Source organism: Alnus glutinosa, chromosome 3, assembly GCF_958979055.1.
Source record: "Alnus glutinosa chromosome 3, dhAlnGlut1.1, whole genome shotgun sequence".
Classification (NCBI taxonomy): domain Eukaryota; kingdom Viridiplantae; phylum Streptophyta; class Magnoliopsida; order Fagales; family Betulaceae; genus Alnus; species Alnus glutinosa.
In genome coordinates, this window is record NC_084888.1 from 8,361,764 (window position 1) to 8,388,267 (window position 26,504).

At 39.3% G+C, this 26,504-nt stretch overlaps 3 protein-coding genes across 3 annotated transcripts; 2 read left to right on the forward strand and 1 right to left on the reverse strand.

Moving 5' to 3' along the window:
• Positions 1-9,180: 9,180 nt before the first annotated feature.
• On the reverse strand, positions 9,181-9,807 carry LOC133863121 (uncharacterized). The gene has a single exon (XM_062299112.1). It carries the CDS (start codon positions 9,805-9,807, stop codon positions 9,181-9,183), a length of 627 nt encoding a protein of 208 aa, XP_062155096.1.
• Positions 9,808-11,405: 1,598 nt separating this feature from the next.
• On the forward strand, positions 11,406-13,685 carry LOC133864056 (uncharacterized). The gene is made up of 4 exons (XM_062300253.1): positions 11,406-11,708; positions 11,788-12,044; positions 12,955-13,114; positions 13,249-13,685. Exons 1-4 carry the CDS (start codon positions 11,486-11,488, stop codon positions 13,425-13,427), a joined length of 819 nt encoding a protein of 272 aa, XP_062156237.1. The 5' UTR covers positions 11,406-11,485; the 3' UTR covers positions 13,428-13,685.
• Positions 13,686-24,914: 11,229 nt separating this feature from the next.
• On the forward strand, positions 24,915-26,502 carry LOC133864828 (vegetative cell wall protein gp1). The gene has a single exon (XM_062301255.1). The coding sequence runs from the start codon at positions 24,987-24,989 to the stop codon at positions 26,277-26,279; it is 1,293 nt and encodes a 430-aa protein (XP_062157239.1). The 5' UTR covers positions 24,915-24,986; the 3' UTR covers positions 26,280-26,502.
• Positions 26,503-26,504: the final 2 nt, after the last annotated feature.

The window sequence follows — 26,504 nt, forward strand, 5'->3', positions numbered from 1 at the left end:
TTTAGTTTAGTACTAATGCATTTCATTTATAGAATTTATTGTTGTACAATTTTTATTCTTTTTTTTTTTTTTTTTTTTCTTTTTTCATGACATATCCACGATCCACACAAGAGGGAGGATTCGAATTAGTGACTTCTACTTCCCCTTGGAGATGTTGTACAATTTTTATTCAAACTAATAATTGGATATATTTTCATACATATTCAATGGTTTATTTTTTAAAAAAATTATTTAAGTTTTACAATAGTTGTACATCAATCCATGAGATTTGACCAATTGATAAATAGATCTTTAGGTTTTAAAAAGTAGCAAATCAATTCTTAGTATTGTATTCGACAAACAACTCCCTACACTGGACTTGCTTTTAAATGAGAAACAATACGCATATATTGTTCCTTTTGAACTTTATCATGTGGACGTAAAAAAAAGACCGAACCATGTAAAATTTTTTGTCTTTATTTCATTATTCTGCTTAATTTTCTTTATATTATATATATATATATATATATATATATATTTTTTTTTTTCATACATCTTTTACACATCTTCATACAACCAAGTTTTAAATACACTATTGGATTTGTAGAACCTACATTATGTCCCATATATCCAACGGTAAATTTGAAAATGAGATGCGTAGGAGATGTTTAAAAAATGTCTTTATATCATTTATATTTTGAATTGGATTTTGAATGGCATTATCAGTAGGGCTGGCAAAACGGATACTCGATACGACCCGTTAAGACCAGCGACCCGTTTAGCCTAGACCCAGACACGACACGAACACGGTAATTTCACGGGTCACCCGATATGACCCGTGAAACCCGTTTAACATAATGGGTTGAATCGGGTCAACACGACCCGTTTGACCCGTTAAAATTTTTTTTTATTTTTTATTTTAAAAAAAAAAAAAAAAAACTGCAAACATATATTACGGAAAAAGAAAAAAAAAATCACCCTACTTAAAGTCTTAAACTTAGCCTCTTCCAAAATCAAGAGAATAAATGCAAAATCAATACAACAATCGAATGCAGTCAGAATGAAAATCAGCTATAAGTTTGTCATTGAAAGTTAAAGAACCATGTCATCCAATTACTCAGAAAAACTGCAGGCAGAGAACCAGGTTATTAGCTGAATAAAAAAAAATAGCAAAAAAAAATAACTTTCTTTGATTTTTACCAAGAAATTCAAGATTATATACCATGCATGATCAACTGAATTTCAGCTGTGTTGTATATATGGTCGAATTTATCTTTAGTAACATGGCGTAAAATATTATTATACACTCATAATTAGCACCATACAGAGACCTAATTCATTGCCAAAATCATAAATGCTTCTGAATTTTCTGGGAAAAAAAAAGAAAAAAGAAAAATCCAATGTATGAGAAGTAAACTTTTTTTCCATGGGAATGAAAAGCAAGTAAATTCTAAAGCAGAGAGATTAAACCATCAACAAACTTAGTAGAGAATTGCAGCGTCTTTGGTTCACTCCTTTGCTCCCTTGATTAGAGCAAAGAGAGCCAAGGCCCAAGACCAAGATTTCCATTGGAAAAATTACTTCCTTCTAAAAACATCACTTTTTCACGGCGAGTCTCCTGCGACGCAATTGATACCTAGATTCCCATTGCAGATGAAAAATATTTGCTCTGTTTTCTTTCCACTTATGGCAAAATTAACATGTAGATTGCTGAAGAAGAAGAGGCGGCGTTGAAGGAGACCAAAGAGAGAGAGCGTCTCTACATCGAGTGGGTCTAGCGAGAGGAAGAAGAAGAGGGGGTGGCGGCCGTGGTGGCACGGCGTTGAAGAAGAAGAAAGTGGAAGAAGATGGGGCGGGGCGGCGCGGTGTGAAGGAGAAAGAAAGGAAAACCGAAGAAGTTAAGAAGTTAGGGCAACCTAATCAGACTAATCCCATTTCCTTTTTTTTTTTTTTTTTTTTTTTAATAAAATATATATATAATTAAAAAAAAAGGGTAATCGTGTCTGGCGGGTGACCCGCGACCCGACCCGGCAAAATGAGATAAACTGGTCTATCCGTTTATGACCAAAACCCGTTTAAGGTAGACCCAAACCCGTTAATTTTGTGTCGTGTTCGTCTCGGATTGTCGTGTCTTGTCAAAATTGCCGGCCCTAATTATCAGCTCATATGATGAGTCAATGGCAAAATGCCATGCTAGATTTGACATGTAATCTGTCTTACTAGAAAATAAATAAATAAATTAAAATGTATATATATATAGAGAGAGAGAGAGAGAGAGAGAGAGCACGAGTTGTGGTGGATGGCTACTGGTTTTTTTTTTTTTTTGAAAAATATATATATATATATATATATATACTGTTTGGCAGAAAAAAAATTTACATGTCGAATTCAACATAGCATTTTCCCGCTAATACGAGACACGTGTCTATGTTCTTTTGATGATTATGTGGCATATTGACGGTTTTTTGTCATAATTTTAAACGAGAATTCAATGTAAGGAATTATTTGTCACGTAGGATATCATATGAACTGATTTGTCACTTTTTAAATCTTATAAAACTATTTGTCAAAGGTCAAATCCTAGGGAGTGATCTTACTCTTTCCCCAACGAATTAAATCAACCATCGTGACTCAAAATTTATGGTAAAAGCTAATTCAATCAACTTCCAATATTCCAAAAGATCTACATTATTTAAATATTTTCACAAAAATGCAAGACATGTATTAGTTATATTTAAAGAGAATAGAGAATGGAATACAATATTTGTTAGAGTTTGTATTGAAAATGTAATAGATAAAATAAATAATTGTGTTTTTTAATTAGTTAAAATAACTAATGTTGCTTGAAATGCTATAACAAATGCTCTGATTGGGGGAGCATTCCAATTGAGCTTTCTAAAAGTGATGCTTAGTCAAATTTTGGCTAAAATTTCTTAAAACCATAATTTATCAAGCTCTTTTTTTTATTCTTTGTTATAATATTTGTCAGATTTGTACTACATATTTGAAGAAACAATTTTTATTTCTATCTCATTTTCATACATTTTTATATTCATTTTCTCACACTCTTTCTCATTTTCGCACTCTTTCTCGGTTTCTGGTGTGATTTTGAGAATAAAAAAAGATTGAAGGTAGAATAAAATTTATATTTAAATAGAATAGAGTGAGATTTAGAGAGTTTTTTTATTGTATAATGCTTTTATAAAATTGCTAATTAAATTAAAAAAGGTTAATTTTATTAACTAAAAAATAGAGAGTTTATCGTTCTCGTCTAAAAATATTGGTTGATCTTCCTGGAGTCAACAGCCCATTTAATCTCTTTGACTTTTGCCTTTTGGGCTGATTACCTAAAGCTAAACACTGATTTGGTCTCTCTTAGTAAGGCATTACCTGAAAGACTCCCCCATATTTTATGAGCATCTATTTTAAACGGCAAAATCAGTCTTTATAGTCTATCTAAATTATAAATCGTTTCTTTCAAGTTAAAAAATAATTTAAAGGTCTTAATTTGAGACAAATTAAATTAATAATTTAGGTATCGTTTGATTCGCAGAATAGTTCTCTTATTCTTTCATTTGCTAAGAGTTTATTTATAGGAATAGTTATTTCCATAAGAATAACTATTCCATTGCGAAGAGAAATACATATTTTTTTATTATAAAATGAGAAAAATACATGTTTCTCTAAAAAAAATGAAAGAAATAGGAATAGACTATCTTCTTTTTCTAAAAGTGTGAGATGGCTTTGCCTTTTGTATTGGATAGTGATTTAATTTGAAGGATCTCCTTAGATTAATTTGCAAGCTGATGTTTGTTGCTACAGTGTACTCCAAGTTTTTTTTTTTTTTTTTTTTTTTTTGAACCAGGAAAAAATTCCTATAGAAATCTTCAAAAACTACAAATCAGGATCCCACAACAAGAGATCTAGGGACAAAAATCTTTTCCCTAAGCACCAAATTAGAAATACATGCAGGTATTTCTTCCAACCAACAACAGTCTAGATTATACAAAGCTCCTACCTTGGCTAGAACGTGTGCCACGCCATTCAACTCTCTGGGTACATGAACAAAATCTGCAAATTGAAAACTTTTTAGCTCCAATGATACACTCTTTGTTATATGCCCAGCCTTGGAGAAATGTGGAGGAGGAGAATTAATATCATAAATAACTTGGGCAGCATCTCCTTCAAAGATGATTTCACTAAGGCCCAGCTCTTTACAAAACAAAATTGCCATTAAAGCAGCAAAGGATTCTGCAATTCTGGAGTCAGTTTCGATATTCTGCATGATACTACGTCCACCCACAAAATCCCCCAAACTATTTCTAGCCACAATGCCCACCCCTATGCATTTTTTTCTTAAAATTTATAGAGGCATCCCAATTAACTTTTACTTGTCCATGGGGGGGGAGGACTCCATCTATCCATCCTGGAGGAGGAAACACTTTCTGACTGCAGAACATTAGATTCCTCCAAGCTGTTCCATTTCCTAAAATCCTCTAACGACAGGATAGCTTCTTCTAACACCTCTTTTGGATGTCTTAACACCCCTTCAAAAACCAAAGAGTTTCTACGAAGCCAAACTTTCCTCGCCACAACTGCCAAAAGCTCCACTTGATCCTTGCTGAACCTTTGCAAACTATATTCCAGTAAATGCACAAAGCTCGACAGATGGGTATTACATTTTTGGAAACAAGAGAACTTTTCACCCCACATGTCTTGGGCAGCAGGACATGACCACACAGCGTGTATGGTTGTTTCTTCTTCTGAGCCACAGCAAGGACAGGAACAATCATCCACCACCTTGCGCTGAAACAGATTAACCCTTGAAGGCAGAATATTTTGACAGGCTCGCCAAGTGAAGAGCTTTATAGAATTCGGCACTTTCATATCCCAAATTGCCTTCCACACACCTGAATCTATAACAACAGTAGAACATTGGCCTCTTTCCCTTTCCTTGAGTTCCATCCCCAAATGGTAAGCACTTTTAACAGTGAAGATCCCACTTGCAGTACCAGTCCTAATTAGACGGTTTGGAGGAAGGCGTAAACTCAAAGGGATATTTACAATAACCTTTGCTTCTTCTTCTGAAAATATTTCATAGATAATAGAAGTGTTCCAGCACCCCCTCTCCATGTCTATCAACTCAGAAACTGTAGCCTCTTCCCCCAACCTTACTTGAGGAGACTGAACTGAATGAGTAGTTGGCGTTGGAAGCCAACGATCCTTCCAAACTTTAATGAATCGACCATCCCCTACTCTCCATAGGAGACCTTGCTTCAACAGATTTCTTGCATTTAGAAGACTTCTCCAAACAAAAGAAATCTAAGGCCTTTGAGACGCTTCCAAAAAAGTGGTAGAAGGATAGTATTTGTTCTTGAAAATTCTAGCCGTGAGTGAATTTGGGTTCTAAATTAATCTCCAACCTTGCTTGGCTAGGAGAGCTTGGTTGAAGACTACCAAGTCTCTGAAGCCAAGCCCGCCCATTGACTTAGAACGGCTCAATCTATCCCAACTCATCCAGGGGATCTTTGAGGTTTTTGACATATGATTCCACAAAAATCTCTGCATCATACCATTTATATCTTTGCAAAGAGAAATAAGGAGTCGGAAAATACACATGCAATAAATTGGGATGGCTTGGATCACCGCCTTCAATAGAATCTCCTTACCAGCTTGAGAGAGAAAATTAATCTTCCAGTTATTCAGCTTGTTCCAAACTTTCTTCTTAATAAAATGAAAAGCCTGATTACGAGATCTGCCCACAAAGGTAGGTAGGCCAAGGTAAGCTTCAATACTATGCAATTCTGAAAATCCAGAGAGTTGAAGTATTTCTTGTCTTCTGTCAAGGCTTGTATTTCTACTGAAGAAAGCTGAAGTCTTTTGAAGGTTCACCTTTTGTCCTGAGCTAGCCTCATAGGTGCTTATAATCTTTCATCAAACGTCTCCACTCCACTCTGTTAGCTTTGCAGAAGAGCAAGCTATCATCAGCGAAAAATAGGTGGCTAATTCTTAGCCCTTTTGGAGAAGTTGGAACTCCAGAGATAAAGCCTCTCTGTTCCGCATGGTGAAGCATAGAGGAAAAGCATTCAGCACATAACAAGAAGAGGTAGGGGGATAATGGATCCCCCTGACTGATTTCCCTTGAAGGAGTAAAATCCCCTACTGGATTCCCATTGACAATGATTGAGTATCTAACCGAAGTTACACATTTCATTACCAAACAAACCCATCTTGGATCAAAACCCAGCTTAAGCATCACAGCCTCCAGGAAGGGCCATTCGATTCGGTTAAAAGCTTTACTCATATCTAATTTGATGCCCAAATAGCCCACCTTACTCCACAATTGATTTTTCATTGTGTGCAAAGTTTCATAGGCAACTAGGATGTTGTCTGAAATCAACCTCCCGAGAATGAATGCACTTTGATTACAAGAAATAATATCAGGCAAAACTTGTTTGAGTCAGTTAGCCAAGACTTTTGAGATCAATTTAAAAATAACATTGCATAAACTGATAGGTCTAAAATCTGAAATATTTATAGGTTTCTGCACCTTAGGAATAAGGGCTATGAAAGTAGAATTAATATTATCATCCAATTCACCCGTGTTAAGGAAATGTAAAATCGCATTACATACCTCAGTACTGATAGTAGTCCAGTTTGAATGATAAAGCTGGCTGAGAATCCGTCTGGCCTTGGAGCCTTCAGAGGTGACATTTGAGACAAAGCTACTGAGATCTCCTATTGAGTAAAGGAGGACAACAATTTTCAGTTCATATCAGGAGAAACCTTCTGAACCAATGAAATTGTGCAGGGCTCAACCTCCAGATGCTGGCTAGCCGTGAATAATTCATTGAAGAAAGAAATGAAAGCTTCCTCAATATCCTCCTTTGAAGAACATAGCCTGCCATCCTTGTCAATAATTTTGGAAATATGATTCCTCTTCTTCCTCTGATTTGTATAAGCATGAAAAAACTTTGTATTTCTATCTCTATTTTGCAGCCAGTTTACTTTTGCCCTTTGTTTCCACTTTAGTTCCTCTTGCTCCAGCATAACATGCAACTCCTCATTGATCCTGTTTTCCTCAACTTGGGCATCACTATTGTCACTCATCTGGACAGAAAGTAACTCTTTCGTTTTTGCCTCAATTTGTAGCTCTACTGGAATCTTTTGTCTCCACACCCACTTTTTCAAAGACTTCCTACACCCTTTCAGATTTCCCTGAATATTTATCCATGAATTCTCATTATCATTTTTTGGCCTCCACACCTTCTTAATAATTTCCTTCTGATCAGGATGCTTTGACCATGCTGCTTTATATCTGAAAATTTTGTTCTTCTGCCACACCACATCATTGGCATGAGAGAAAGAAACCAGGAGGGGATTATGATCCGAGCAACTATTAGCCAAAACTGCGACCTCCACCACATTGAAAATGGAACACCATTCAAAATTTGCTACAACCCTATCCAGCCTTTCCTTAGGAAATCCCTTCCACCCCTCCCATTACACCAAGTGAATTTTGGGCCAACAAAGCCCAAGTCTCCTAATTGGCTGTCAAAAAGTGCCTTTTGAAAAGCTTTCATTTGGGATAAAAGGCCTAATTGTATGACTGGATTTTTCAGCAGCCGTGGTGATTTCATTGAAATCACCCACGCAAATCCAAGGAGAAGGGGAAAGAGTTGATAAATGTCTGAGCAAGGACCAAGATTCACCTCTTTTTGCAGCCTCTGGGTGTCCGTAGAAACCTGTTAACTTCCAAGATGGGTCATCAGAGTGACTGTGCACAACAGCATTAATATGTCTTCGACTGTAATTCTGTATCTCCACAGAATAATTAGAATTCCATAGCAGCATTAAGCCTCCACTCTTACCTTTACAGTCCACCACAAAACAACTATCGAAACCAAGCTTGGTTCTTATTGATTATGCTTTCCTTTGCTGCATTTTGGTCTCCATTAAGAAAACCAAATGGGGTCTCTTAACCTTCACCATCCGGCGAAGGAATCGAACTGCCCGGGGGTTCCCAAACCCCCGGGCAGTTCCAGCATAAAAGAATCATAGTTGAGGGCGGGGCTGGGACCCAGCCACCGCCTGATCTTCCGTTTGAGGAGAAGTAACCACCTCCATCTTTCTTCCTTTCTTAGCCTGACTCTTTGCTGTGTCCTCTTCCGAATCCTCAACCTTCCTTTTGCCTTCTTTCTCATCATCTAGGTTTACAGAAAGAACTGGAGAATGTGTTTGCCGGATTTTCCTTTTCCAAGTCGCCTTGTCACCCACCTCCTTGTTGCTGGCCAACTGAGTGGACTTAGACTGGGTCTCTGATACGAGAACCTTCAAAAAACATTCAAAGGATTTATTTGTCTTATCTTCATAAAGCTCCATCTTTTGTGGGGTAGCCATGTAATCTTTAGTTCCCAAAGAATCACTTCTGGACTCAACACATGGGAAGTATGTGGCTGACTTCGGATCCCTTTCCAGCAGGACTTCCTCTCCCTCTTTAAGGCTGGTCCACTCCATACGATTTTGGTCTGAGTTCCATTGGCCCACATATCTTTGGGCCAAATTCTTATTACTTTTTTGTTCAGGATCCACACTTTCTTCAGGCATAGTATTAAACAATCCACTTGTAGAAAACTTTTCATTTATATAACTTTTTCCTTTCCGCCCTTTCCGCACGTCGTTGAGCCCCCCCTCTTTTTTCTCCTTAGAGTAGGCTTCAGTAGCATTAATCTCCTCCTGATCCCGGACGTCCGCGATCACATCAGACAGCCTTAAATTGCAATTACCCAATAGCTCCTCCTTCTGATCCGCCCCAAAATCCGCTTCAGCTTGTTCCAGAAGTAAAAAATCCCCTTCATTAGATTTCTGTCTGACACTACTAGATTTACCCATGTCTAGTCTCTGCTCCTGCTTGCCAGGGTTACTGCCTAGCCCATCTTTTGCTTCTGCTCTTCCAGAATCACCGGTTTGGGAAATCACCAACTCCTTCCGTCCTTCCTCCGAGTTTGGCCACCAACTCTGATGAGCTCCTTCTTCTCCTTGAGTTCTATGTGTCCCAGACTTCTTTTTAGACCCAGCATATCTTCTCATGGGAAAGATTACCTTTAACCATGGCCCGAAGGGTTAACCAGGTTCGTGCACGGATGGCCGTCTACTGCCAACTTTGCTGCATCCTTCGTTCCCGTGAATTATCTTGCCACACTAGTAACATAATTTGGGCAATTTTTTGTACTTGAAAGCAATCCATAGTGACTGCTTATGGACATGTAACATCCTACCTCTCGCTAAAGGCTTGGAGAGATCTATAAGGATTTTCACCCGAAGATATTCACCCCAACCGGGTTCATCTTCCTCCACATCTACCTCCTGGACTACCCCAACTGAAGCTCCTATTTTTTGGCCAGTTTCTTTTCCCATACACGCCAAAGGCAGATTATACATGCAAACCCAGAAAGCTTCAGTATCAAAATTCATCTTTGCTGGAGGAGTTAGACCATCAAAGACTGCTAGGGAGACCAGGTTGCCATCAAATAACCAAGGTTTACCTGCCAAAATGCGATCTTTATCCTCCTCATACTCAAGATCTACTATAAACAGATTCCCCCCTATCACTTGAAATGAGGCTGTTCCTTTCGGTCTCCAAGCTTTGAGAAGCGGAACCTTGAAAAAATCTTTTGGTACAATACGATCTGCCAAAAGCTTCCCAATCAAGCAGAATCTTCCTCTTTGTACCATCGGTGCTATCTCCTCCAAATCCAATGAAACCCCCTCATTTTCGTCCTCATTGAGGGAGAACTTCCCCCATTTTTCCGTTAATACTTCCTCCATTTCTTCAAATAAAGAAACAAATAAAAGACAAACCAAAGAGCAAGCTCAGACACTAATATTGAAGAAGAAAACTCTCTCTTGGTCTCAAAGGACAAGAGAAAGAACTAACACTCTAGACCCCAAAAGATCAGAGAGCCAGACAGCTTCACTCGTAAGGTTCAGAGGAAGAAAAAACCTAGTTCCACCTGTTTTAATCTTGGCGATGTGATGATTTTTGGATTCGATCACCAAAAACTCTTCTGTGTACTCCAGTTGGTTGGAGAGAAATGTTTGAATATTTCAAAGCAAGTGCTCAAGAATTGCAAGTGTGGTTTTTGATATTAGGCTGAGTCAAGTGCATGGTTGGTGTCATGTTGGTTCCCCCCTCGACAATATACTTAATGGCATATAGACATTTTGTAATACTCCGTACTAAATTAGGGTTAAGACTTAAGAACACCTTAAAAAGGGTTATGAGAATAAATAAAGAGTAAAGAATAAGGTAAAAAATTAGGAAAAATGGGTCTCAGAAACACTTGGTGAAATAAGTTTGGGTGTTTTATCAGTGGGAAGGTACCGATTGAAGGATGTGAAACGTAGGAAGTTAGCAAAACCCTATCGTTCGATCGATGATCAATACCATTCGAACGGTTAAGTGAAGAACCATGTGGGTTTCAGAAAAAAAGCGATCGTTTGATCAACATAAATTTACTGATTGAACAATATTAATACACATTGAAAAATTAGTCCAAACAAAGTTTGGGGTGAGATCCACCCCCCCCCGGCGATGTACCCCTGACCCACATGGAGATATCTCCCTCTTCCACTCACCGCAACGGTCAAGGGAGGATACCGGTGCGGGGATGATCTCTCATTGCCAATTTTTTTATTTTCAAATTTTATTTTTTGTTTTTAAAGAATGCTGATGTTGCAAGAATGACGTGACATGAGGGAAACAAAACACATATTGAATGGCTTTGACATGGTGGCACTTTCAATTTTGACGGTATATAAACAGAGGATCAAAATAGAAAACGAAAAAAACTTAAGTATTACTTTTGATAGTTTTTAAAACCGAAGTAGATGTTTGATAAAAGTGCAAATCACACGCATTAAAAAAAAATAAAATAAATAAAATTAACCCTTATTATTAGTATTATTTATTTATTTTTAAGTTTGTTCCATATACGTAAGCTTGGCAATTCGGGTTGTCGTGTCAACCTATCGGGTTAGCGTGTCAACCCATTTAACTAATTTGGTAAAAAATATGTAATTATCGCGTCATAAATATGTTATAAACGGGTTGATGGGTCGTAAACGGGTCATAAACAGGTTGGTGGGTCATAAACGAATTAACAGGTCATAAACGGGTTATAGTCTAAACCCAAACCCTTTATATTCATGTCGTGTTCGTGTTAGATTCGCGGGTCGAAAAATTGCCAAGCCTACATATACGTGTACTTCTTAATTACTATCATTTGTTTTTTTTTTTTTTTTTTAAAAAAAAAAAGGAGAAAAAACCGTAGCTTCTGTAAAGGTCTTGTGGAGTCCTTGGTCTCGGGAGTGGGGCCCCATTTCTGCAGAGAGCAAACGAAATAAAATGAAATGTAAACCCCATATTGAACTCTGCTTTTATCTTGTCTTCGTCGGCCCTCTCGATCTTTCTGCTCAGTGCGCTCACAACTGGGAAGAAACGGCAATGGCTGCCACCCTCAGCCTTCTCAAACCCCATCTTCTCTCTGGGAAACCGCTCCAGTGCTACTCAAAACTGAAAATTCCCTCCAACCCAACAAAATTGAATGCATCCAAAGACTCAACAACCAACCCACAATTACTCTTCCCTCATACCATCCATGCTCTTAAATCGGCTTCTCTTCCACTCACAGCACTCGCAATTCCGTTCTTTCTAGACCAACAGGCAAGTACACACCAATATCAGACCTCTTCGCTTTTGTTCTTGGAATTCTAACTTCTTTGGGTTCAATGTGATTAAATAGGAAGCGCTTGCTGTCGGTGGGGAGTTTGGAATATTGGAGGGAAGGACATTTGCGCTCATACACCCCATCGTGATGGGTAGTTTGTTCGTCTACACATTGTGGGCTGGGTATTTGGGTTGGCAATGGCGGCGAGTCCGGACGACGCAAAATGAGATCAACGAGCTCAAGAAGCAGGTGAAGCCTGCCCCGGTTACTCCAGAAGGGACACCAGTGGAAACGGCGCCGTCTCCGGTTAACCTCAAAATTCAGCAACTCACTGAGGTAGGCGCGCTTGTAACTCATATTGTTACAGGAATTTCCTTTAAAATGCTGTTTTGGTGAAGACCCACCGATAGATTGATTTGCCAAACTATTTCAACGAATACCTAAACTAAACCAAACCAAGCAAACCAAGTGCATTTATACCAAATTAAGGAGACAAGGTCCAAACTTTTTGGACTGATATAATGTTAAATCACAATTTATCTCAAAAAGCCGATAAAAAATGTATTTAAATTAATATTCTAACAAAAAAGTAAAGAAAGTTTGTAAGAAAATGAATAACAATGCAATTACAAGTAAGACTATTTAGGTGGTTCTGTACTAAAATCTACATCTTTGGGCAGTCTGACAAGGGAGAAATTACTATCAATTGAAGAAATTTTAACAACAGAGGTTTAGAAACTTACTTCTCTACAAGAGTGGTATACAACCCAATCACCTAAACTCTTATAATCTCACACTCGCACAATGTATTTATACACACAAACACACCAAAATACTTTGGATCAAAGTTTTGCAAGAGATTGTAGAGAAAATCCCTTTCCTTTTTCTCTTTTTTCTCTTCTGTCTTCTTGTGTATATAACCTATACTAAAGAGAAAAAGAGAAAGACTATCCTTTATTGGACCATACTTATGATCAATCAAATCTACTTACATTTTAAAAAATGCCCATTCACAATGAAGAAAATACCTAATTCAAGTCCAAATCCCCAGTGTTGGTGGCCATTTTGCTTTGGAATACAAAAGTGATTATTTGTATGACACTGCAATACTTGTAGGAGTATAAGTTTTCCAGCTTATTGTTGTGAAACAGAATTTAGTGTTTATGTTACATAATTTATGCATCGGAAAAGAGAGAAGTATAATGTCACCTGTAGGGGGTCTAAGCCATTGGTTTGTCAAATTCAGGAGAGGAAGGAGTTGCTGAAAGGGTCTTACAGGGATAGGCACTTCAATGCAGGGGCAATACTGTTAGGATTCGGGGTGTTTGAGGCTGTTTTCGGAGGACTAAACACGTGGTTTAGAACGGGAAAGCTGTTTCCAGGGCCTCATTTGTATTATGGAGCAGGTAAATTATTAGGTTTGCAATTTAGTTGAATCGGACAGAAGAGCAAATGATAAAGCTTAGAATTGAGAACATAGGTTGCTGTTCTGCATTTTCGGATATCCTACTGATTTTGGTTGTACAATTTATGTGAACAGCCATTACAGTGCTATGGGCAGCCGCTGCGGCTCTTGTACCACCAATGCAGAAAGGTAGTGAGACGGCTAGAAATCTTCACATTGCATTGAATGTGCTGAATGTTCTATTCTTTATCTACCAGATCCCCACTGGAATCGAAATAGTTTTCAAAGTTTTTGAATTCACTAGCTGGCCTTGAACTGACAGACCTTCCAAGTCTTAGCTCTCTTGTATTTTGTCTGTTTTTTACTTGTATCATCTGTAACTTCAAACTTTTTTGAAATACTTTGAAGCATTTGATTATGTTTGACTAAATGAAGGTGACAGCCTTCTGATTATGTTCATTCCTTGAAGAGCATGACATTGGTCTTCTAGGCATCAAATACTTTAGTGTTTTGACTATGTAATGGTTGACAGCTATTTTAATCAAATTATTCCTTCCAACTTTCACTGTAAATCATCACTTCCCCCAACTGATCTGTTGTGTATGTTCATAATCTGCATGAATGCTTCTCTCCCAAAATAGAGTGCATACTTTCTTTTTTGAATTGCTTGAGAATAGATCATGTTTTAGAAATTAAAACTGTTGGTACAGTTTCCGGTACGGTGACGTGTTGCCTTGTGATTCGTTGCCTTCCTTAATCTTCGCTCTCCTCGTAATCTGCAAAATAATAAACGGCTCGTCGGACTATGGGGGTGCCGACTGGACCCCTACTCCGATGCCTAAGTCAGTTCAAACTAATTTTCTGGAAAATATATGTAATCTCAAAAGCACAGAGAATCTGCTTGTTTTTTTAATACCTGACGCCGTAGTCTTATTTATAGACTCACAGTTCGCAGTTATAAAACTGCTAGAGTGCTTGGAGCATAATTTAATTAGGAGTCTGAGTCCTAGATCACATAGTCTTGAATCTTATCTTTCTGATTAGGAGTCTGAGTCCTAGATCACATAGTCTTGAGTCTTATCTTCATAGAATTCAAATTGGGTAGTAGAGTCCAAACTGGATAGAACACTACCCCTTTAGCTAATGTCATTCTATTAGGTACCTTATCCCATATTTGATGGGATAGAAGCCTATTTTGATATATTCTGAATATCTGTCTTTTTGGAGATAACGAATGGTCTTGTACTTGGGTCTGATCTGGCCGGGCCAACCCGATGGGCTCGGCCCCCGATACTACCTTAGGCTCACATGTCTTTGGTGTTAATTATTTCTCCAACAGTTACCCCCCTAATTCTCTTATTTGAATTTAGAATGTAAGAGAATTAAATACCTCAATTTCTGAATCTGGATCTTCCATAATCTGTATCTGACAATTGCCGTCTCTTTCAAAGTAATTATGACGAATAATGTCTCAAATCTCTGGAAGTATTGGAATTCCTGTTCCTTGTCGATCTAGAACTGCTGTTAGAGTTCTAATTGGACTCTGATCCTTTACTAGACTTCTAATCTGATATCTTCTTAGACTTCTGATCTGATCATTCTTTTTATCTGATTGGACCATAAGTCCTATCCCAATTCTACCAGGGATAACTGATACCTGATTTCCCTGAAGTAGTTGCTAAAAGTTTATCTCCTCCTTGGATCGCGTTGAGTGGATCCAACTTGTGATCTGTCATAGTACTAATAGCAACTTCTCATAGATATCTTCTTCATAAATGCCTCTACATAATATTGTCGGTAGGGCCAAAGTTGTAAAAATGATTTCCTACTCTCGGCAGGAGATGGATCGGACTGATGTAGTTGATTTCACCAAGATTGTGGTGAAATGCCACTCTGAGAGAACACTTTGCGTACGACTTTCCTGAGATCAAGGTTCTGTCTGATAAAAATGGTAAACCGTTGAAGAAAAGGCTTAACATACCCGAAGCTTCTTCATCGGTAGCGCTTCGTAGACCGTTTCCACAAAAATCTCTCCTAGGGGCTTCGGAGGCCCAGACTAGCGCTGAGGCTTTGGTTGTCTGAGACTTATAACGACTAGGGGCTTCTGCTGGCCCGAGGTTTTGTGTTTGGCGTACCAAATCTTCTAATCTGAACACCATCTAGCTTGGTCTCACCTGTGAATATCTTTATTTTCGAACTTTGTAATGTTTGAATTCTTTGTTATGGAAAAATTTTCCATGACAAATCAATTCTCACTTATCTTCTAATAACTTGAACAAACAATCGGTTTGCGTAAGTTAACTCCGAGGAGGGTAAGAAAAATCTTTTGTTTCAAAAATCTTTTTGTTTTGAACTCCGTGACTAGGAGAGAAAAAATCTTTTGTTTTAACCTCCGAGCTGAAGAGGGAAAAATCTTTTGTTTTAACCTCCGAGCTGAAGAGGGAAAAATCTTTGTTTTGAACTCCGTGACTAGGAGAGAAAAATCTTACTTTTTATACTAGAGTTACCTCCAAAACTCGAACAAACAATCGGTTTGTGTCAGTTTTTTCCGAGGGAAGAACTGGTCTAATTTTTTGAAATTAAGCTATCCCAAATATTTTGAACAAACAATCGGTTTGTTGAAAAATTTTACAGAGGAGAATAAAAAAACTATTTGCATCAAAGTGTTGAGTCTTACTTAATGATTTTTTAAAGAGGTTTTATCCTCATACCTTCCTGAAGCTTTTTATTCCTGAAACTTTATCATTCTGAAGCTTTGTCATCCTAAAGCTTTGTCGTCCTAAAGCTTTGTCATTCTGAAACTTTATCTCCCTGAACCTTTTCCTTCCTGAAGATCTGTCTTTCTAAACCTTTACCTTCCTGTTTGTTTTCCTGAAGCTTTATCATCCTGAAGCCTTATCTCCTTAAACCTTTACCATCCTGAACCTTTGTCATCCTGAACCTTTGTCATCCTTGAAGCTTTATCTTCCTGAATCTTTACTGAAACTCTTTCTGAAGCTTTATCTTTTTTATGCTTTATCTTTCTGAATCTTTATCTTTCTGAATCTTTCCTGAAGTTCTATCATCCTGAAGCTTTTTCATCCTGTTTACCTTTCTGAGCTACCCCCCATAACTTTAGTCTGCGACCGCAGGTTAAGTCGTTCGAGGTGGGTAGTCAGGTCGCTGAGCTTTACCTTCCTTTCTAAAATCTTTGTGACCTGTAAAAGACTTTATATATTACTGAAATGAAATCATAACTTGAAATCTTTAGCTTTTAATTTCTTTATCTTTGAATGCTCCAATCTTTTAACGTCTGGAGACCTCTAACCGAGAGGTTTTCTTGTCTTGGTGTCCTTTCCATAACCATTTCGGGTCGTCCGAGGAAAGGACTCGGGCCGATTCTATCTTGGATGTTCTTGTCCTTCCGAAAACCTGCAATCCCGCCGTCGTATCATTTCCATAACCCTTTCGGGTCGTTCGAGGAAAGGATTCAGGATATCTTTAACCTTATCCTTCGGAAACCTCCAACCGGGAGGTTTCAACCCTTTGTATCCTTTCCATGACCCTTTCGGGTTGTTCGAGGAAAGGACTCGGGCGGATTCTAATCGGGATATCCATCATTTTATCCTTCGGAAACCTCCAATCGGGAGGTTTCAACCCTTTGTATCCTTTCCCTGGCCTTTTCGAGCTGTTCGAGGAAAGGATTCAGGTGGATTCTTCTTTGGATATCCTTAGCCTTATCCTTCGGAAACCCCCAACCGAGGGGTTTCAACCCTTTGTATCCTTTCCCTGGCCCTTTCGGGCTGTTCGAGGAAAGGATTCGGGCGGATTCTAGTTTTCATCCTTCGGAAACCTCTAACCGGGAGGTTTCAACCCTTTGTATCCTTTCCCTGACCCTTTCGGGTTGTTCGAGGAAAGGATTTGGGCGGATTTCTTTCCCGAACATCCCCACCATAACTCTTTCGAGTCGTTCGAGGTGGGGAGTCAGATGGACGCTGATGTAGCTTGATCATCTTTGGAGAAGTTTGATGAAGAAGTGCTTCCATTTTGTCTCGGACTGCTGCTTTATTCTTAGCAGAGATCAATCGATACCTGGGGACTGTCTGTTCTTCCTTGCTCTCGGTGTTGGACTAACTGAGAGACTTTCCTTGTTTTTTCTGCAGGGTTGTCTCCCCGGCTCTCGGTGTTGGACTAACCGAGAGACTTTCCTTGTTTTCTCTGCAAGGTTGTCTTCTTGGCTTTCGGTGTTGGACTGACCGAGAGACTTTTCTTGTTTTCTCTGCAAGGTTGTCTCCTTGGCTCTCTGTGTTGGATTGACCGAGAGACTTTCCTTGTTTAATTTGTTGTAGGGGTTGTCTCCCCGTATCTTTTCTGCAAAAAGGGTTAACAAAGCACTGCATATACTAAAACAAAATAGCAGAATGCACAGTAGCACTATATATCCTTTTCATCCGTCGAGATGATTTTGTGATCCTTTCACTCACGGCAGGAGTGAGGCCTCAACACACGAGTCTATTTTATCAAAAAAAAAAAATATTTTTTTCTGGTTGATAAAAACCAACATTTATCCTTACTTTAACATAAATCATAGTTGTAAAAGAAGAGTATGAACTTATCTGGTGAATTCAATGAAGATGGACCGTCTTACTTGGAGCTCCTTATCCTGCACGCCACTCGATATGGTGCTCTTTGGGAGAGTTCCTCAAACTGGACCCTCGGCTCGAATTTGTCCCTCGGCACGTGACTGTGCACTTAGGAGGATGGCAAATCTAGAGGGGTCCTCAAAGTATGCCATTTGGAACTAGGAGCTCGGGCATAGTCTCCTCGGGATAGTACCCTCGGAATAATACTCTCGGTATGTGTCATCTCGATACATACTTTTCGCCTCGGTAGAATACCCTCGGATCAAACTTCTCGGATTATACTTTCTTCTCGGTATATCACCTCGGATCTAACTTTTCGCCTCGGTAAAACACCTCGGATCTAACTTTCCCCTCGGTATATCACTTCGAATCTAACTTTTCACTTGTGTAGAACACCTCGGAACTAACTTTCTGCCTCGGTAAAACATCTCGGATCTAACTTTCTTCATTGGTAAAACACCTCGGATCAAACTTTTCTCCTCGGTAAAACATCTCGGATCTAACTTTCTTCATTGGTAAAACACTTCGGATTAAACTTTTCTCCTCGGTAAAACACCTCGGATCTAACTTTCTTCCTCAGTAAAACACCTCAGATCTAACTTTTTGGAGGGTTGCCACCTCGGGATAAAATTCCTCGGAGTATACTAACCTCCATTCATAATCCTTTTTTTTTTTTTTTTTTTTTTTTTTTTTTTGACATTTTTAGAATTCACATATTGAACACAGAGAACGTCACAAACAAGATCGGCTTAACCGGCTTTTGAACAGAAGAATGACCGAACTGGCAAGTCATGCCTCGGTCATTTGGCAGTGACCCGAGCTCTTGGCACGTGATTGTTTATTTGATTCGGGTCCTCCTTGACAGCGCTGTGTTTCCACAATCCACACTTTGAAATTCTGTTTGTGTCCACAGCACCGTGTCTCCATCTTCTTCCTCTGAGCTGAACAAGTCATCAGAAACCCATGCAAAGACCCAGATACCAAAAACGACACCACGCTCCTCGACGTCACACCTACCAGACCCGAACTCGACGTGGTGCTCTGCATACGAGAGGGCTTCGAGGAGGAGGCTTCTGGAACTTTTTGGAGTGTCCGGATGCATCTCTAGGTCTTCTCTTTTTTCTCTTTTTATGGTCTCTCGGACCCACTTCTGAATTTTGGCTCGAGCATAAGATTCTAGACTGAGCCCAGAGATTCTGGGAGTTTCGAAAACGACCCACCTGGTGCTGACCGAGGAGTACTGGGCGGCCACGCTGTTGCACTCTAAATTTGATCATGGCGAGGTTCTGGTTAATGAATCGGTATCTCCTGGGTTTAGATCGGGCGATGAACGTGTGGGCCTTTCCTCACGATTGCCTTGAAGCACAGCCAGGTTCGTGCGCTAGATTCTTCTGTAGAAATTCAATTCCAGTATCTCCAATCATCAAATCCGATTATAGTCGAGCCTCTTGCCAATACCACCATGCAAACCTTTTACGAGAAAGGCCTGGGCTACGATCTGTTCGTCCTCGACAACCATGGCTCGGTAGTTACGAAAGTCTTGGCTGTGATCTGGTTCCGCTATGAGCTCTGGAAAATCATGCGGTGATACTCCAATCCCCTCACTGGCGCTGTGGTTTCGGATCTGGCTTTAGATTCCGGCGGGTCGCGGTCAAGGTCTGGTTGTCTTCTTGGACAGATTCTAGCACCATTCCATTGGCAATAGATCTGGCTTCAAACTCCTGTTGGATCTTCCCATTGACGAGGGTTTTGATCTCGTGCCCATTTGCTTCTTCAAAGAAGAAAGCAGGAACCAGATCGAGTCAAGACTTAGGCAAACCCGTAGGTTCCCCTATTTTTTTTTTAAACCATCTTCTCCTTTTTCAGTTAAATTTTCTGGAGGTTGGAGGTCTGACTTGGACAAAATACCTGGAGCCTTATACATCACTTGGTCTTTTCTTTTCTTTTTGATTTGTTTTTAGAAACAAATTGACCCATCATAAAGCAAGTCATACGAATTTGCAACTGTACACTCATGTAAATCCATTACCTCTGAGCATAGATCTAGTATATTGTAAGCACCGATTTGGTGCTATTAGATTCCGATATGAGATTTTAGACTTGATTTGATCACGCAGTCACCGTTGCGGATTTATTTTTTCGTAAGAACGATTCTTCGTTCCCACAGATGGCGCCAAACTGTTGGTACAGTTTCCGGTACGGTGACGTGTTGCCTTGTGATTCGTTGCCTTCCTTAATCTTCGCTCTCCTCGTAATCTGCAAAATAATAAACGGCTCGTCGGACTATGGGGGTGCCGACCGGACTCCTACTCCGATGCCTAAGTCAGTTCAAACTAATTTTCTGGAAAATATATGTAATCTCAAAAGCTCAGAGAATCTGCTTGTTTTTTTAATACCTGACACCGTAGTCTTATTTATAGACTCACAGTTCATAGTTATAAAACCGCTAGAGTGCTTGGAGCATAATTTAATTAGGAGTCTGAGTCCTAGATCACATAGTCTTGAATCTTATCTTTCTGATTAGGAGTCTGAGTCCTAGATCACATAGTCTTGAGTCTTATCTTCATAGAATTCAAATTGGGTAGTAGAGTCCAAACTGGATAGAACACTACCCCTTTAGCTAATGTCATTCTATTAGGTACCTTATCCCATATTTGATGGGATAGAAGCCTATTTTGATATATTCTGAATATCTGTCTTTTTGGAGATAACGAATGGTCTTGTACTTGGGTCTGATCTGGCCGAGCCAACCCGATGGGCTCGGCCCCCGATACTACCTTAGGCCCACATGTCTTTGGTGTTAATTATTTCTCCAACAAAAGCATTAATCTTACTTTCTTTATTATCTTTACATTTAAATCCACCTTTGTAGAACTCTGCTCGCTCTTCTTTCCAGAGCTCCCTCTTCCCCCGAGACCCTGAATCTCCCCCCCTCCCCCTGCCCTACTTATCCTTGTGGCCTAACCCAAGTCAACCTCTTTCCCCCTTACTCCCCATCCCTTTCCTAACCTCCAACTCTTCTCGGCTGCCATGGAAGCCCAAAACATAGACCTTGAAAACCTAATCTCACACATTATCATCGATACTCTTATTAGAAATCAACTCTTCAAGAGTATTTATTTTTAGAAAATACTTAACTAAAATTACCAGCCTAAAGTTAACTAATCAATGCGGTTAAATTATCTCAAGGGGATACTTATATTTCTTACAAAGATTATGGGTTCCATATTTAGTATAAGCATTTCCACAAAACTATAATGATCTCACCCGTTAGCAATTCAAAGCAATCAACACTTTCTATTTGGATTCATTATTCTCTCGAGATTTAGAGTATTTGTATTTTAGCATATATAAACATATATTCAATTGAAAATAATTTGAAAAATATATTTTGCTGGCGATTTAGCTCGAAGCATTCTAAATGCACTAACATTGTAACTACTTAGGAAAAGTATTAGCCATATTTACACTATTACTTAAAAAAGACTAGTCAATGTGCAATTAGAGCTCCCTAGAATCACTAATATTGTAACGAATAATGTGAGATTTAGCATTCATGAGCACTTTTATAATTCGCAGACTCAATGTGGGCAATCCAACCACTCAATGTGGGTCTAACTTATATAGGGATGTCACAATCTCCTCACTCAAATCCTCAACATCTTTGTCGGAACGCATTGCCGGCCGCATGGATAATAGAAAGGGTTTAAATGCAATTTTCCATGTGTAAATTATTTCATGCGATTCGTGTGCAATTATATAGAATTCCGTATCAAAACCCATTGCATGCAACTATATGAGAGATGGGAATTTTAAAAGACAAAATATCAGACTGTCTAATTAATTTTTTTTTTTTAGACGATTTGATTGATATAAATACTTTTTTTTTCTTCCTAGTGAATCAGGTGTTTTGGTCCAATGGCTACAAGCCTACAGCATCATGTTGGAATTCGAAAGGCTGATCGACGGTTGAGAATAAATGGAAGCTTGAAGAAGTTTAACATGTGGCATCCATGTGGTAGGGAAGATTGACTAGTTTGATCCAACGGCCAGATGTGGGACACGTTTTCAAATCATATAGCCACAATTCCTCGCATTAAAACAGAGGAAATCAAATGCGAGGCATGCTATATAATCATTGGCCGAAGAGCCACCATGGCTCGTTACACTGCTAAATCGAGACTAATCGAGACTACTCTCTTATTTTCCTCTAGAATTCATTGTTATCATCCAAGGCTTTCATTTCATGCTCAAAATTATTATGTCTCTCGATCCAGTGTCATGGCTCAGTTGGATCTACTCCCTCCTCTCGGTTCGGCTCTCTCCCGAGCCAAGTCCCGTAATGGCGGTACATGGGCCTTCGTATTGTCGTTTCTCAACGCCTTCATCGAGTGGCACTTGTGAAAAATATTGGGGAAGGATTATAATATAATAATATTAAGTTATTAATTAAATACCGATAGATATATGAGTGAAGTCTTTAAAACGAAAAATGGCTATTACTGGGTCAATGTCTATAGAAAGCATGAGCTGGCATAAATGCCAGTTTCGAAAGCGTGATAGAATGTTATGATCCCAGGTGTCCCACATGGCTTAAGTACAATCTTAGCCATGTGTTTATATAAGCTCTTGGGCATATTTTCCTTGCAAACTGAATTTAAGGATGAGTTTTCTACTTGAGGTTTGTATCGATTAATAATGTTAGGAACCTGAATATCAAGTCTAGCTATAACGAGGTGGTAATTTAGGGTAAGTTCTTAGAGAAAATTTGAACCTCCTTCAAACTAAGGGTTTAGAAATAAACTGCTCTCTATATTTTTATTAGCACTCAAATAATCTTTAAATAGACTTACATCCAACAATAAGACTCCTAATATGAGACAACTTACAATCAAAGACTCCTATTTGTAACAACAATATATGGAACATCTCAAAAGATGATCACCTTTATTTGACGTACAATTACTAACTTTACTACACTGAAATACTTGAGACCAACTAAAACACTATTCAACATGCAAAAGACTACTCTACACACATGATCTTTAATGTACTTCTAATCCTTAGTAGTAGAGGATTGTAACAAATTAAAAAAAGATTGAGAATATAAATAATTAAGCAAAGCTAATTTGCTCCCTATTGATATTGATGATTGAATCAAAAGATGACGTGACTTGGAGACCTACAATGTAAAGTAACAGCAAAATGAAAAAAGGTAGATATTCTGAGGACCAACATGGTCCACCTCTTAGGTTCTTTTCTTCTTTATTGAAGCAAGGAGACACTTTTTTGGGTTTCATCTGGGCATCATTGGGATTTTGGAACCTCCATCAATATTACTCGACTGTACGTCCTCGTTTTCTTGCGTTTAAAATTATAAGGAGACCCTTAATTAATATATATATATATTGCTCAAACATAAAAAATTGACCACCCGTACGTTAAAGGAAGGCACTTAATTGAAGCATCTCTCAGGCTAGAAAAGGTAAAAAGAGAAAGTAGTAGACGGCATCAGAATCTTACTCTCTCCGCAAGCAAAGTCAGAAAGAAGACGGTATTAATCCTTCATTTACTGCTTGCAAGAATGTGTTAATGCATGCATTTCCTTTGGAGAATCGTAGAAAGAAAGGTGTTTTTAGTGATTGTTATGCATGTATGAGATCAGAGCCGCTACAAGCACAGGGGTTAATTGAATATGACGCCCATCTCACCATGAGCTGGAAAGCGGCAGCCGTGATTGTGGAGACACAGAGCCGCTAGAAGCAGGAGCCATTAATGCACAAAATGTGGGCCGCAAAAATTAAGTAAATAATACATGCATGAGCAGTTCTCTGCAGAGTAATAGTTTCATTAAGTCAACATTCGCTTCAATAGAAAGATTTCCTGGAAAGAATTTTGTTTCTTCGTGCCACCTTATTTGGTACACGCAGGAACGGAGCCAGAAGTTCTTATAGGCAGGGGCCGATGGAAAAAAAAAATTATTGATAGGAATCAATAGGCTAAATTTTTAATTTTTTAGCTTATATATATATATTTTTTTCGAGACTTTTTTATTTTAACCTAAGAAATTTTTTTTTTCAAGGAAATTGAGGGGGGCCATGGCCCCTGCCAGCCCCCCCCCTCCATCCGTCTCTGGGTACACGTAACGGGTATTCTATCATAAAAATATTGAATAGTTATTACGGAGAAGGAATAAAAGTGAAATAAAATAGTTATTTTTATTTTTTAATTTGGTGACAAAAGATATCATGTCCTAATTAGAATTGAATCAAAATTACTAAAAAAAATAATTATTTTTATTCCTTAATTAGTTTGGTGACACTGACGACGCTTGTGGATGGTTGCTACCACCCCCGACGCGAATCGGAGGTGGACAAGGCACCTCCAAATTCTTTTTTTTTTTTTTGAGGGTGGAAGGGTTAATTAAAATAATATAAAATAGAAAAAATGATTTTTTTTTTTTTTTTTTTTTTTTTTATGTTGTCTATTGGGAATAACTAATTATTTATAAGAATTGGTCAATGCCAAATAAAAGTACGGTTATTCTATAAGAATAATCATTCTATTCTAAAAGTTTATTTCGTGGACAAATTAAACTGACTATAAAAGTTTTGAGTACACGTGAGAGGGGAAGAGTATTAATTATTATTTTTTATGGAATTAAACTTTAGAATAATTAATAATTTAATACCTAAGGGGTTATTGGAGCTAGCGCTCCTGTTCTTCCTTAAATCTGAACTAAGAACCTGTACGGCTGTACGAGTAAGGAAGACAACGGATGGAGCTTATAAGTTTTGCTTTGGAGACGAATGCAAAAAATGGGACCGTTGGTTAATTTGGGGTTAAACTTTATAAGTAGCTATATAGTCTTTCCATTAATTCAATGAATAATCGCCAATGGGAAGCAAAGAGATATCGTGGGCTGAAAAAGCAAGGTCTTCTAAATGACTCCAACGGATACCAATCTTACTTTGTGAAACTTTGTCTACTTGGGAATCCGATGCCTTCCCTGTTCTGTTCCTCTCTCGTCCAGCTTTCTCCCCCGGGCGCCGTGTTTTGCATGCTTCGGTTTATTTCTTCAACTGGAATCCTGTTTTTTTTGTTCCTTTTTTATTTTTATTTTTTTGAGCTGGAATTCTCGTGGCTTGTAAAACTATAAATAACAACGCATATCAGCCATCTATTTTTGTGCCCATTCCAAGGTTTCTTGTCCAGTTCTAGACTTCTATTTCTCTCTTTGAGATCTTCGTTATGGCTAACCAACCCGCTCGTCCATGGTTCCGTTTAGCTTCCATGTCCCGCCCAGCCGCCCCAGCCCCAGCCGCAGCCCCAGCCCCGCCTCCAGCCCCAGTCCCAGAGGTGCCACGCCCACCTGTAGTTCGGCCTACCTTTAGGCCATTGGCGCCTTCTCAGCCAATTCAAACTCAAGAGCCCACACCACCACCCGCAGCTTCTCCGCCGCCAGCACCGGCTCCTGCCACTTTTGCATCGCCACCTCCTGTTGCCACTAGGCCCACTACCGCCTCAGTTCCATCCTCTCCAACTCCGAGGGCTTCCGCTCCTTCGTCATCAGTGCCGACAAGTCCAGCCCAAAAAGCGACAATATTACCGCCTTCTACAGTGCCTCTGGTCACATCCACATATTCAGTGCCATCATCACCTAAACCCACCACTGTTGCAGCTCCTTCCTCTTCAGTGCCGCCTTCTCCACCAACCCCTAAAGCAGTGCCGCCATCCTCCCCTTCGGTTCAAACTTCTCCGATTGCACAGACTTTCCCCACTACCAGAGCTGCCATCACCGCCACTGCTCGCGCGCCCAGCCCTAAGATCGTTAAGCCTGCCGCTGAAAGCCCACCCAAAACCTTTAAGCCTACTACCGCTCCCCCACCCTCTCCTCTAAACCTGCCACCTTCCCAATTTAAGTTGACCGAGACGGAGCCCGAGCAAAAGATCCCAATGGAGGCCGAGCAGAAGACTGTGCTGGTGCAAAAGACCATTGAAAGGCCTAAGCCGTGGATCGGTACTGGGTATGGCGACTCACAGAGGGAACTTGGTGAGACTTACAACAAGCCTAGCATTATCCGTAATGGACAGCAAGGTGTGGAAACCAATAAGGAGAAGGAGAAAGGCAGCCACAAAAAGGTTTCGGATTCTGAGGAGATGGGTATGAGGGTCATAACAATTGCTGGCGAAAACAAAGGTGCTTCCATGGAACTAATCCATTCCCCAAACAAACATGACCCTCATTATCTTCATAAGAAGGGCAATCCTAAAAATGGAACCCGTGGAAATGATCAGTCGGAAAGTTATTCCAGTAGTGATAAGGAGGGGAATCCAAAGAAGGACAAGAGTGCTCAAAAAGGCAAAGCAACAAATTCAGTGCCCATGAATGCCTTCATGAACAGCAATGTCCAGAGCATTAACAACTCCATCCTCTATAATTCTTCATTGACTCACCATGACCCTGGAGTGCACCTCGCTCTCTCCAGGAAGCCCTCTGGCGAGTTCCAGGTCAAGGATCGCGTTGATGGCAGCCAGAATTAGGGAGAGACGTCGAAGGTTTTTCTTTTTAATTACTTTCGTTTTTCAAGTTAGGCTACTATATGTAAGACAAAAATAAAGGTGGAGTGATTATATAAAGCGCTTATAAGCGGGGCTTGGATTCTGATTCTTCATGGTTGGGTTCCACTTCCAGTGGAGTGTAGCTGAAGATCGTCCATTGCCTATATATGTTTCGTAAATTGTAATAAAAGGAGCGGTTTGCTAATT

Excerpts from the sequence above, each read along its gene's own strand:
- LOC133863121 (XM_062299112.1), bottom strand. The coding sequence starts at position 9,807 with ATGGAGGAAGTATTAACGGAAAAATGGGGGAAGTTCTCCCTCAATGAG.
- LOC133864056 (XM_062300253.1), top strand. The coding sequence starts at position 11,486 with ATGGCTGCCACCCTCAGCCTTCTCAAACCCCATCTTCTCTCTGGGAAA. Across the intron at positions 11,709-11,787 it reads CTTTCTAGACCAACAGGCAA|CGCTTGCTGTCGGTGGGGAG; the intron begins GTACACACCAAT and ends TTAAATAGGAAG. Across the intron at positions 12,045-12,954 it reads AAATTCAGCAACTCACTGAG|GAGAGGAAGGAGTTGCTGAA; the intron begins GTAGGCGCGCTT and ends TGTCAAATTCAG.
- LOC133864828 (XM_062301255.1), top strand. The coding sequence starts at position 24,987 with ATGGCTAACCAACCCGCTCGTCCATGGTTCCGTTTAGCTTCCATGTCC.